The sequence below is a fragment of the Polypterus senegalus genome, chromosome 1 (genome assembly GCF_016835505.1).
Source record: "Polypterus senegalus isolate Bchr_013 chromosome 1, ASM1683550v1, whole genome shotgun sequence".
Lineage (NCBI taxonomy): Eukaryota > Metazoa > Chordata > Cladistia > Polypteriformes > Polypteridae > Polypterus > Polypterus senegalus.
Window position 1 is genome coordinate 84535684 of NC_053154.1, and position 13011 is coordinate 84548694.

The following is a 13011-nucleotide window of genomic DNA, read 5'->3' on the forward strand; positions in this document are numbered from 1 at the left end:
AAATATTATTATTTGTTCAAAGAGTAAGTTTTATATGTTCAGAAGAAGAACACTTTTTCTCTCTGAACCTTTGTGGTTAATAGACAAACCTATTGGCAAAAATCAATACCAATATCAGGTTGACCAAAAACTATCAGACCTTAATTTACATTTCCTACTACTAAATCTGCTTTGAGAGAGTAGTGGCAATGAATGTGCTTTAAGGTTTCAAACTTTTTCAACAACAACAAAAAAAATCTAAAGAAGCATTTTATAAGTGAATTGCACCACCTACTGGTAGTAGTAAAATAGCTGCACTCCACCATTATTTTTATTCAACTGTCTCCATTTCCTTGTGGTATTTGTCTACCTCAGTCCAACCATATATTAGTTTATCAAGTCCCCTTAAATTTGTTTAGGGTTACATTGGCCAGAGTACTTTTCTGCCTCAATATTCAGCCAAATATGTTCGACTTTCAAAGGAACTTAAGTTTTAGGATGCTCTCAATCAATAAATTCACCTTTAGTTTAAAACTAGTTTCAAATTAGCGTTCAGCAAGAGTTGTGTAGTGAGGCCTTTACACAGCTGGATAATGGGTGTCAGAAGATTTTTATTTGGCTTTACAGGTTGGTATTTAGTATTCTTCAGGAAGTCATTTAGGCTTATCTGAGCTTCAGTTTCTCTAGTGGAAGCATTATGAACTTTATTCTGCAGGCTTTTGATCAAAATGACCTAAATGTTATTGAAATGTTTAAGGTAATTTCAATTTTTAAACTAATTCCACAACTGAAGGCACAATTAACACAAAGTAATGAACATTTTAAATATGACAATAAAAAATCTCAAAAATTCATAAAGTCCAATATGTAAACCAAATTAAATCCTCAAACTTTCTTACCCTGATGATGCTGTATCCAACTGAGAAAGCCACGGTTTTCATTCCTGTCATATAATATAACAGAAGGCAGTTTTTATAATAAATTATATAATAAAAATGTTAACTTATTTAATAGACATTAGAAAAGTTTGGAGTACAAAGATCAATTCCAACCACATTTGCAAAACATACTCCAAAATGCCTATTCATGCATCACACAGCACTTAATCTTATGCTTTAGATTACTAGAAGTTGGACCTTGCGAAGGACCTTCTTGTTAAAGACTGGTGTCTTCCTGCCTTTTCTTTGATGCTGCCAGGGCAGGCTCCACCCACACACATCCCTGAATTGTATTAAGTGGAGCTTTTTATTGATAATGTAGTAAAATGCTGCATGCAATGTACCTTTGTTGAACTTATCTGTCCATCCAACTGTTAAAAAAATTCCCATTCAATTGTCCACCTGTTAAGGCATCTTACACCTGTTAAATGAACTTCCACAGTTAAATCTGTATGCCACTCAGAATACAAGTTATTTTACCTGAGCATATCCACAGGTAGGGTGTTGCATACATGACTGATAACCTAAGACTCCTGTATGCTGATGGCTGCTGTACAGGAGAACATCAGCTTACTAGCACAATACCACTTTCTCTGGGACAGGAAACAATTCATAATGTCTTAATTGGCAGTTTTCTTCTGTCATTTATTTAATGCTTTATATGTTTTCTTCCCTTTTTTGCATTACCAGTATATGTTAAACTAACTGGTTCAGAGAGAGTGAAAGAGAGACAGTGAAAGAGTGTTTCTATATGTATTTGGTCAGACTAGAACTACCTTCTCCTTTTGTGTTATTTCACATGTGATATAAGGAGTTACTGAACACCAATTTATTTCAATCTTATGTCATACTCAGTTGCTGTATGCTTCAATTAACTCAGTTTCGGTATGTATAGACCTTGTGTAAGGAATATAAAATGTTAAAGATTATGCTAGCAAACAGATTTTATCACTAAAAGAAAACCTATTTGCTTATAAATGTATGGTGTATGGACGGCACAGTGGGTAGCGCTGCTGCCTCACAGTAAGGATACCTGGGTTCACTCTCCGGGGCCTCCCTGTGTGGAGTTTGCATGTTCTCCCCGTGCTCCAGGTACTCCGGTTTCCTCCCACAGTCCAAAGACATGCAGGTTAGGTGCATTGGCGATCCTAAATTGTCCCTAGTGTGTGCTTGGTGTGTGTGTGTGCCCTGTGGTGGGCTGTCACCCTGCCCGGGGTTTGTTTGCTGCCTTGCCCCCTGTGTTGTCTGGGATTGGCTCCAGCAGACCCCCTTGACCTTGTGGTTAGGATATGGCAGGTTGGATAATGGATAGATGGATGTATGGTGCATTGTTCTTTCAAAGTTATGCAGACTTGGATCTAAATTCTGTCCGCTGTCCATGTGGCATTTTCATGTTCCTCCCAGGTTCACAATGATTTGTTGCCTCCAGAATACTTAATATTTGACTACTGCTGCATTTAGTGAAACAGTTGTGGGTCAGCAGGGTATAAAGTAGTGGGCCAGTGTTTAGAATACATACATAAGAAGGACCAGGGGAGGGAGTGTATCTAGAGCTTTTCTTCCTCTACCTTCTAGTTGGCAGCCCCCTGGGTTGCAGTGGTGCATCAGGCTCCTGCTGGGCTCCATGGGAGCTGGAGTTTGGAGTAGCTCTGTTGGGTTCCGTGGGCGCCGCCAGGGGGTGCTGCAGCTGATGCTGAGCCATTACTTGCAGCACTTTGCACACGGAAGTGCTGACAGAACTAGGTCAACAAGCACCTGGACCACCAGCAGCCACTACTCCGGGAGCCAGAGTCAGGAGGTGGTGGACAAAGCTTACCTGAAGAGAAGTGGAGGCAAATACAAAGAGAAAGGAAGTCAAAGTAAAGTGTGTTTTGTGTTTGTAACATGTGCTGTACATGTGGGAAATGGGGGAAGGTCTTTCCAACCGGAAAAAGAAGGAAAAAAATGTCTGCACTGAACTTGTGTCCCGTGTTTGTCTGTGTCAGGGTCTGGGTGGCTGGTGCGCCACCTGGTAGTCCACAGTGTATATAAGAAATCTGACAAACGAGAGAAGACCAGTCCATCAATCTTGTTTGTTTAGCTAACTACTAGGCTGTCCCAATATCTTATCCATAAACTTCTTAAAATTTGTCAAGGTTTCTGCATTCAGCTACATGCCTCTGTAGCTTGTTTCAGTTTTTCACAACTATTTATGTAAAAAAATGTTTCCTAATAATAAATATAAATAATTCACCCTTATGATGAAAATAGAGAATGGTGGTGTAAGAGGTATGACCATAGATCCATAAAAGCCTGGGGTCTGTTGGTCAACAAGTCCAGAAGCCAGTTACAAAGTAAAGTGTTCAGACCCAGTGAAGACATCTTTTATACTAATTATTGATATTTGATGGTTTCAAATGCTGAACTAAAATCTATGAACATGGTTTAATGTGTCTTTCCTTCTGGTAGAACAACAAACATGCTGATAGAGGTTGATGAGTGACTCTAAACTATCCCTCTTTAAGAGAGAGTGAACGTGTGCTTAACTGTACCCTGTAAAGGATGTAATGACTGGCTGAAAGTCTAAGTCCCTGTAATAAAATTACAAGAAATTCTGAAAATTACTGCATGCTTATACACTGAGTTTATTTCTCACCAGTGTGCTCTTTATTAATGGTACTGATAACTAATGAGCCTTGAAGTTTGCTAATTTAGAAAGAGCCTGGGTTACTTTGAACTATGATAACCCTCATACTCATGATCAAAGAAACGTTCTTCATCTCTGTGGAGATACTGATTTAACAATTCCACATGATGGCACTCCTTCTGCCTCCTGCTGACTGATCATTTGTTCTTCTTTCTAGCTCGAGGGTGCCCTGAGTGATGCCAAAAAGCAGCTGCAAGATGAGATGCTACGAAGAGTTGATGCTGAGAACCGAATTCAGACCCTTAAGGAAGAACTGGAGTTTCAGAAGAACATCTATGGAGAAGTGAGTATTGCTTAAAGAGAAGTATAGGATGAACCTCAGAAAAGCTACTAAGGAATGAACCTTTTTTACACAAATATAGTAGAGTAAAAGTATAAGAAACAAGAGGAACTGGAGCATTACTAGGTTTGTGAGTAGAGAGCCTAGTTTTCAAGGGGCAGGGAAGGAAAACAGAATTAAAAAAGGGAATAAAAGTAGCATGATTGATAACCACAAAATAGAAGAGGATCTAAAAAGTCAATATTTTAGGTCAGAAAAATAAAAGGTAGTTAACATGAGTGGGTGATAAACATCATCAAGAATAGTGGATGCAAATTGGACACAAAATTACACTTTTTTGACAAAATACTAATAAAGCTTTTGATTTTCTGTTTCTTTCTTTCTCAGGAATTACGTGAAAACAAACGCCGTCAAGAAACCCGTTTGGTGGAAATTGACAATGGAAGACAACGTGAATTTGAAAGCAAGCTGGCAGATGCCCTGATTGAGCTGCGTACGCAGCATGAGGACCAGATCAAACTATATAAGGATGAGTTAGAAAAAACCTACAATGCCAAGGTCTGTCTCTCGTTAACTATCCTCAGAACTTTAAGTGTTTTATAAGTGTTTTTCAGAGTCACAGACTTATGAAATCGCTGAGGCTGGTTATGATTTTAGAGATTTGGAACCCATTATAAATGCAACCCCAACATATAGGACCACATTATCTCTACAGTAAATCTAAAAATTCAAATGGCAGAGTTGCTTCAGCCCTTATATTCTTTTCTTGTGGGTCATGTTTGTGTTCCTCAGTATATAGGAGAGCACAATATGAGTTTGGCATACAAAGACTGGACCACTAATTCCTTTTTTTTTGCCAAGTCTAATTGTTTCCCACTCTTCTAAAAAAATTTGTTTTAAAGTTGTTGTTATTATATTAATGCTAATATCTTTCAATTTTCTTCGTTTAAATTTCTCATCTGGCTTACGGTTCTAGTGACCTTAAGAGTTCAAGAGTTTTTAAAAATAGTCATATTTGCTGCTATTTTATAATAAAGGCATCACAGTGTAGTGAATTGTCATTCTTTCTCTTTTTAAAGTTGGAAAATGCTCGCCAGTCTGCAGATAGAAACAGCCATCTTGTTGGAGCAGCCCATGAAGAGCTACAACAGTCACGCATGCGAATGGAGACCCTTTCTGCAGAGCTCAGCCAACTTCAAAAACAGGTAAGAAATGCAATGTCTGCCACCATATTTCTCATCCATTCTCTTTGCATGAAACCTGTAAACAAAGTGTTTTCTAGTATGAACAAAACACCAAGCAGTGTAAGACAGTCATAATAGTGTTGAGCTTTAAACCAGAAGGTTTGGTCCTAAACTTAAACTCACTTTATGACCTTGAGCGAGTCATTAAACCTGTCAGTACTTGAAATATATAAAACATATTTATAAATAAATATTTGATATATGTTTAATAATTATATAAGTAGAAGGCCACTGTGGTGTACTGGTTCATGCCGGTTGTACCCGGTTTATGCAGTTTAATTATAAAGACAACTCTAAATTGTCCCAGTGTAGGTATAGGACATATGTGTGTGACTTATTTCTTTGATGGAATGGCATCCACATTCCTGAACTAGATTAAATTTATTTCAAAAAGCATTGCTGGTTTATGTAGACAATTAATTAGCATTCTATGGCATTCTGTTTTTTGTAAATTGTTTTGGGTAAATACTTAATAATGAAATGAATAAACTGTGAATGGATGTGGCTGTTGCAGCTGCATGATTGTTTTTTGATACTGACATGGAACACTTTTAAGTTTCAGTTTATGAGGTTTTGTATGTGTTTTTAAGATGGACTAGTCATTTCCATGTTAGCTGACACTTGCAGACACTTGTTAAAGTAATTAGATGCACAAATTCAGATATGATGTAAATTAAAAAATAATTGTTTTAAAGCTAATAGCTTTGCTGTTTTCTTTTTTCTGGTCTATTCATGCACATTATTAATTGGTAAGGTGTTCTTGACTAGATGAACTAAACTAATATTCGGTGCCCTACTTGCAGTTAGCAGCTCGTGATGCTAAGATCCGGGACCTAGAGGAGTCCATTTCTCGTGAGCGGGACTCTACACGACGTTTGCTGGCAGAGAAAGAGCGTGAAATGGCTGAAATGCGGCAGCGCATGCAGCAGCAGTTGGATGAATATCAGGAACTGCTGGACATCAAGCTGGCCCTTGATATGGAGATTCATGCATACCGCAAGCTACTTGAGGGTGAGGAGGAGAGGTAAGTGGTAAACACACAGCTGGTCAGTAGGAATGAATGTGCCTTTGGAGTAGACTGGCATCTTCTCCAGGAATGATGCTGACAGGACAATCTAAACAGAATGAGAATTGATATATAAAATGTAGTTAATCATTAGTAACATTTAATTTTAATTTGCTTTTAACATTATTAGAAAAATGTGCTACATTTTACAAGATTCCTTACTGGTTAAAATTATGCATCATATAGCAATCAATAATAATTTGTTTTTTGTTTAATTGTTAATGAAGTATGTTAGAATCATAATTAATTACCGAAAATGAAATCTGAGTAAAAAAAATTGAGAGTGGTCTCCCCTAGATTTTCTTGTATACTCAGATATGGGGATGGATATTTGAGGAATAAACAGCAAGACAATGATTATATTTTTATATTATGCACATTAAAGAACCATCAACAACAAATCAAATCAAATTAATAATATATTGACAACATCAACAACAAATCAAATCAAATTAATAATATATTGAACAATTATTATAAAAATAAAGTTGAATAAATCGGACTCTTCAGCTGCATAAATACAAGGTACAGTACCACTTCCCGTTAAAGGAAATAGCCCAGAAGTTTATAGAAATCTACATTTTGTACCTAATACTTGTATGCAAAATTTGGTTGACCTAAATGAAAGCAAACTCAAGTTATCACGTTTGCATACACACACACATTCAGACACACAGACATAATTCCAAAAATGGTATTTTCAGACTCAGGGAGGTCTAAAACATCGAGATTCATCAAAATATCGAAATTGAATTTTTGGAGGATTCCAATACTTTCCCTATACTACGTATAAGAGAAAGTCAGTAGGGTCTAAAACGTCGAGATTCATCAAACTCTCGACATCGAATGTTTGGATGATTACAATATTTTCCCTATACTTTGTATATGAGCAAGTAATGAAGAAGTACTGAGAAACATTCCTTGATTTTTATAACAGTGAAAACGTTTTGTCTATGATAAGATGACCCAAAGACTAATAGTGAAAGGATATGCTCACCAGTGTTTTCTTGTCCAATAACTAATTAATCTGATGTAACTGCTTTCATCACGACAAAGTTCTCAGTAGCTCAGTGCTGCAGTGCCAATGGAGATAGTCCCTGATTTGTTTCCAACTAGGAGATTCTTCATGACAGGTTCTTTCCAAATTTCGTCTGGTCTCCCACAGTGTAAAGACAAGCTCTAAGGCTGACTAAAATATCTGAACAGCCCAGTGACAGTACATGTGGATGGCTAAGTGAGTGAATCTGGTGATATGCCAGTTTCTGGTGTGGGCAGACTCCTGCCTGGCTCCAGTTTCTTCCATAATGTAGGTCTGAGACTTTCTATTGAGTACTGTGTTGGAGATTGGACTTTATTCCAATCTTTTTTATTATTTAGTGCATAGAATTAAGTGCAACTATTTGCAGTACGTTTAAAAGAAGTGTTGAATAGCATATGTAAAGAGTATATTGACCAATATTAACAAAAAAGCAAAAAATTAATAAATTGTATTTTACTTGATAATAATCTTTAAAATCAGTTAGTGTCACCCGGTTTCATTGAGTACTCAAGAAACAATTTCTATAAACTAAACTAAACTTTTGTATTGACTGTATATCATAAATCATTCTCTGAAAGACCATTATATCCACTTTAATTAATCATATAGTATTCTAATTTAAAAGTACCTGTTATGGATATGTCTAGTGTCCAGACACTACTTGGAGGGGTGACCTCTAATTATGCACTTTTGCTTGGCAGGCTGCGCCTTTCTCCTAGTCCTCCACCTCGTGGCACAGCATCTCGCAGCTCTGCATCTCACACAGTGCAGTCTTCAAGCATCCAGAGCTCTTCAGCCACCAAGAAGAGAAAAATCAATGATACTGACAGTGAGGCTTCTAGCACTGCCGGAGGTATGGCAGTGGGTACCCGGATCAAGCAGCAGGCCACCGCTAGTGGCAGAGTCACTGTAGAGGAGGTGGATATGGAAGGAAAGTATGTCCGTCTGCGCAACAAGGCTGATGAGGTAATGGGATAAAAGTCCTCTGGTATGAGTCAGCTAGCTAAATTTGGAACAGGAATTTAGACGAGTTTTTTTTCCTAAATTTCTGAAAATTAATCTTTCTATGTCAATGGCCCCCATATGCTGATGGTATGACGTGTAGGAAAAAGTGAAAATGAGAAAACAGTCTTAGGAAGTCATTTACTGAAAAAATTCAGTGCTGTATATTTTTCATGCCTTCATTTATTTTAAGCAACAGATCCCTGAATTTGTAGTTGTGATGATGTATTAATACTAAAGACATATTGAAGCAAAATTGTTTTGTAAAAGAGCTATGCAAGAGAACCATTGTAGCAAACTATATTTAGTAATAAGTAAAATATTGTAAGTTATCTAGGGAAAGGTGCCATAAATAAAAATCAATGGTTTAATTTATATAATAATATATATAGCAAGCGTAAAATAAGAAAGTGAAGCTTGGAGACCTTCATGACAAACATGCCAGGGTCAGTAGTACAACTTGGCAATAGTAGCTCTCATGAATTGCAGACTGAAATGGACTACAGGCTGTAGAGCTCATTACAGATGTTGTTAATCTGTGCCAAATTAAATAATATCTAGCACTAAACTGTATCAGGATTTGAGAAGGAAAACACAACAAACCTTTTGCTTTACTTGGTTAAATGAGGACAGAGACTAAGAACCTGTGATCTCTGCTTATATTTTGATAAGAGTTCATCAGTTCTTCAGCATTAAACTGTTTATGTAAAGGTGCCCAGAACCAGGAAAGAACAAAGTTCTTGGTGCACAGCTCTTCTAGTTAAGTGCAGCCAAATAAAAACACCTTTATTCCCTACAAAAAGAATCAGTGTGCTAAATGGTCTCTGTATTATGTACTTTGATTAAAACAGATTTCTTGTATATATAAAATATAGTGAAATTGTAAATGTCTTATTTATGAACATGTCAAAGTCATTTACGCAGGATGGGCTACAATTTGACATCAATATCTTAGTCTGGATTTATTTCTTCTGCAGGACCAGCCACTCGGGAACTGGCAGATAAAGCGTCAGGTTGGAAACAAGACCCCCATTGTTTATAGGTTTCCACCCAAGTTTAATCTGAAGGCTGGCCAGGCTGTTACGGTAAGATAGACAACCAATGAATTCTCCAGTATGCCTCAAAAGCCATGGTAGAATAGGCACACTCATATTATTAGTTTAGCTATGTAGCTAGTTTTAAATATAAATCAATTGTGTTCTACCAAAAACAAGCTTCTGCCCTGAATCTCCTGCTGCCTAATTCACATCTGTCATAGTTGGGTTACAGAATAACTGACTGATTGGCAGCATGTGAGTATAGTTTCCTTTTCTTGATCTCTCTACCTTTACTTTGTTCTTATTTAAACTTCTTAGACATTGGTTTTGGAAAGTTTTGAAAATCATCAAATTCATTGTTCTCACTGATATATTTTCGGTTTTGTTTTAAGTGTCACAATTTTTTGATTTGGATTACTTGAACTCACACAAATATAGCTTTGCAGACTTCCTCAGCAGAATAAGTCTGAATTGTTTTGAACTTTCTGTACCTGCCAGCACAAACTCAGTTAATGACATTTAATTTTAATCTAAGGAAACCCATACTGTTTTGCTGATATCTTACCTTTATCTCATATTAGATTTGGGCTTCTGGAGCTGGAGGCACTAATAACCCACCTACTGACCTGGTCTGGAAGGCCCAGAACTCATGGGGCATTGGCGACAACTTCCAGACCACCTTGTTGACATCTAATGGAGAGGTGAGCAGTTACATTCTGAGATTCTGAGGGAGAAACTTCTATAACCAGAGAATGGATGGGAATTTTCAAAATGTATTGCAGCTTGCTGGATGAGAATGGGATGGCAGCCTGCAAGCATCTGCTTATGTCTTAGTTGAGCACCACCTCTTTCTCTGAGGATGGCGATTAGGGAACACTGTAGTGTAGTGTACAGGATTATATAGCTTGGGTATATGTTGGAGCACATGGGGTCCAAATCCATTAGGAGGTTAAGCTAAAAACTCTAGATGTGCTTCTAGGCAGATGATCAGCAATAATGTCTTCAGAAACCAGCAATAGTGTCTTCATGCTTTCACTTTAGCTCCATTCTTCTTTAGAATTAATTTCATGCCTGAAAGAAAACTAGTTTGGTTAGAAATGCTTCATGTTTAGTTTTTTATGCTTAATATTTCTGTCCCTTACAAAAGTTAAATAAATTGCACAAAAAGTGAAATATATGTGGACACAACTTGGAATCATTTCCAAATGTGCAAAGCTTTTAAAATTTTATATGAAATTTAATAACACATATATTTCCCTTAATATATTGTCAAAAACATATTTCCCATTATGTTGTATATAAGGCATGAAATATTCTGTGTGCACAGCACATGTTTTTGAAAGTTAATTCTTGAAAAAGTTAAACTCAGACTTCCCAGTGAATCCAATGTATCCCTGTAGCTCACTGTAAGTTATTCAAGTAGGCAAATGAGTCGGCACACAATATGTGATTGCAACGTATTCCATGCTGAATCATAATGTAAGCATAATGTTTTTTGACATTTCAAGAAAAATGATAAAAAATAAAGAATAACCAACTACCAATCGGTTAAATGTATCATTCCGTTACTATTAGTTTCTGAAGATTAATAAATGTTCAGTCAGGTTATTAATTCTAACTATAAATGGGTCCAGAATATTAGAACACCTCTTCACAAATGTTCTATTTGTTGCAAAGTTGTAGATTCTCATATAGCACATCAAAATACAAAGCAACAAGCTTCAATTAAAATGAAAATCAAGAAGGTTAAAGGACTAGAAAGCTTTTCAGATAAAATGTATTTGTAATTGACTACTTTTAATTACTATTTATAAACCAAGTACCATGCTGATGACAGAGCAACACAGATTGCAGCCTAATCACTTACATGTCTGAAGTTAAAATTGAATTTAGAATTTGCGCTGGGATAAATTTACATATAAGTAATAACCTATAACAATGGCAAGTTAATATTAATTTTAAAAATATGTTCAAAAAGTTTCCGCACTTTTAGATTTTTTCTGGAAATGGTGAAGGCGGGGCTAGTAGTAATTTGGCATTAAAAAGTTGGTATGTTGCTGGGAAAATTGCTTTGCAAATGAAAGTGACTATGTAGAAAATGGATGTAATTTATTTTTAAAATTCTTAATAAATAGAAACGTTTTGAACATCCCTCACATATTTGAACATACACAAATGACAAACATATATAAAAATACTAGCCGAAGCCCGCAGTAGCATATGGCGGTGTAGCAATAGGAACGGAAAATGGTTAGAAAGGAATTCAGTATAACAAAGGCTTAGGGAACAATCGTCGCAGTATAACGAAAATAGCATGGAGCAAAACCATTGCCATTGGTCAAGAGAGTACCTTCCTGTAGCAGGCTACGGAAAACATAGACATATATAGATAGATGCCGCATTCACTGTGTTGCCCAGTCGACACGATAAGTCAGCGCGTCCGCCATATTGCGAGTGGTAAAAGTGCCATTTAAACTAATACAGGTAGATGTGGAAACCGGGTTTTCTGATGAAAAAACAATAATGTTTTAAACAGTATCGTTTACATACAACAGATTTTGGCAAATCGTTTACATGCAATTACTTATATCCATTTATACGCTAAATGCGTGCATATCCCATGGTCTTAGAGTTGGTGGGTGGGGCTCTCTGTCTTGCGTGCACTCTCTGTCTTGCTTGCCCTTAGTTAGAGTTGGCATGCGGGCTTTGGCAGGCATGGATCTCTGTCTTGCTTGCCCTTAGTTAGAGTTGGCGGGCGGGGCTCTGTGAGTTGGCGATCGTGGCTCTCTGTCTTGCGTGTGGTGTAAAGTCAATGTGGCTCAGAGGTGCATGTGGACTTTTGCACAGACGAAAGCGACTGAGGCTGTGTTTGGTGAGTTGTTGCATGCTTCAAGAGTGACGCTGGACTCGGGAGGACGGTTACAGTTGGCGTGTGTGGCTCTGTCGTGCGTATCCTATGACGCGGTAGGAGGGTTAGAGTTTGCGGGCAGGGCTCTGTTGAGCGTATCCCATGGTCTTAGAGTTGGCGGGCGGGGCCCTGTCTTGCTTGCACTCAGTGTCTTGCATGCCCTTAGTGAATTATTTATATATAGATATTGGAATATCTAGTTATATAGTATAACTGGACTTTAATATTTTCAAAAGTAACTTATCTTGTATGTTATAAAACATGTCTTACAGTATATTAAGTATTTTAAAATATAACAAACATTTTTAGATTTTGAAAACTATATTGCAATATATAAAAATGTCAATATTTACATGTTTTACAATGCATTTCAGTATACTGCAAGATATTTCATATTCTTTTCCTTGAAGTATTTTGCAACAACATTTAAAATATATTCATTAAGGTAGCAAAATATTTTTAACATGTTTAATTTTTAGAAGGGATTTTCCATTTTAAAAGAATATGGTCTGGTTTTCTCTAAAGGTTGTTCTCTTGTGGTGATTTGAATGTAATGGTGTGGCTAACATTTATATTATAATAAGATAGCCCATAAATGGCGACAACACTTAGGGTTAGATATGTTTAGCTGTGGACAATGGCTGTCCCTTGGAACTCAGTTCTTAGATATGCCCCTTGTCCCCACTCACACAATATTATTGTGAATCATCAAAAACACCTGTGTTGACTTATTAGATATTGATTGCTTAGAATTATTTTTCATTAGTCTCACCTTTCAAATTAGATAAGAAAGAGTGTGTGTGAGTGTGCCCTGAAATGAACTAGTGCCCGG

General features: G+C 36.8%; 1 protein-coding gene across 2 annotated transcripts in view; it reads left to right on the forward strand.

Moving 5' to 3' along the window:
- Positions 1–13011, forward strand: part of lmna (lamin A) — a 78823-nt gene that overhangs the window by 57852 nt on the left and 7960 nt on the right. For both annotated transcript variants that reach the window (XM_039752583.1, XM_039752588.1), the window contains exons 4-10: positions 3761–3886; positions 4271–4441; positions 4963–5088; positions 5931–6151; positions 7934–8198; positions 9212–9319; positions 9853–9972. In XM_039752583.1, coding sequence (XP_039608517.1) covers positions 3761–3886; positions 4271–4441; positions 4963–5088; positions 5931–6151; positions 7934–8198; positions 9212–9319; positions 9853–9972 — 1137 coding nt within the window. The remainder of the gene's footprint in view (positions 1–3760; positions 3887–4270; positions 4442–4962; positions 5089–5930; positions 6152–7933; positions 8199–9211; positions 9320–9852; positions 9973–13011) is intronic.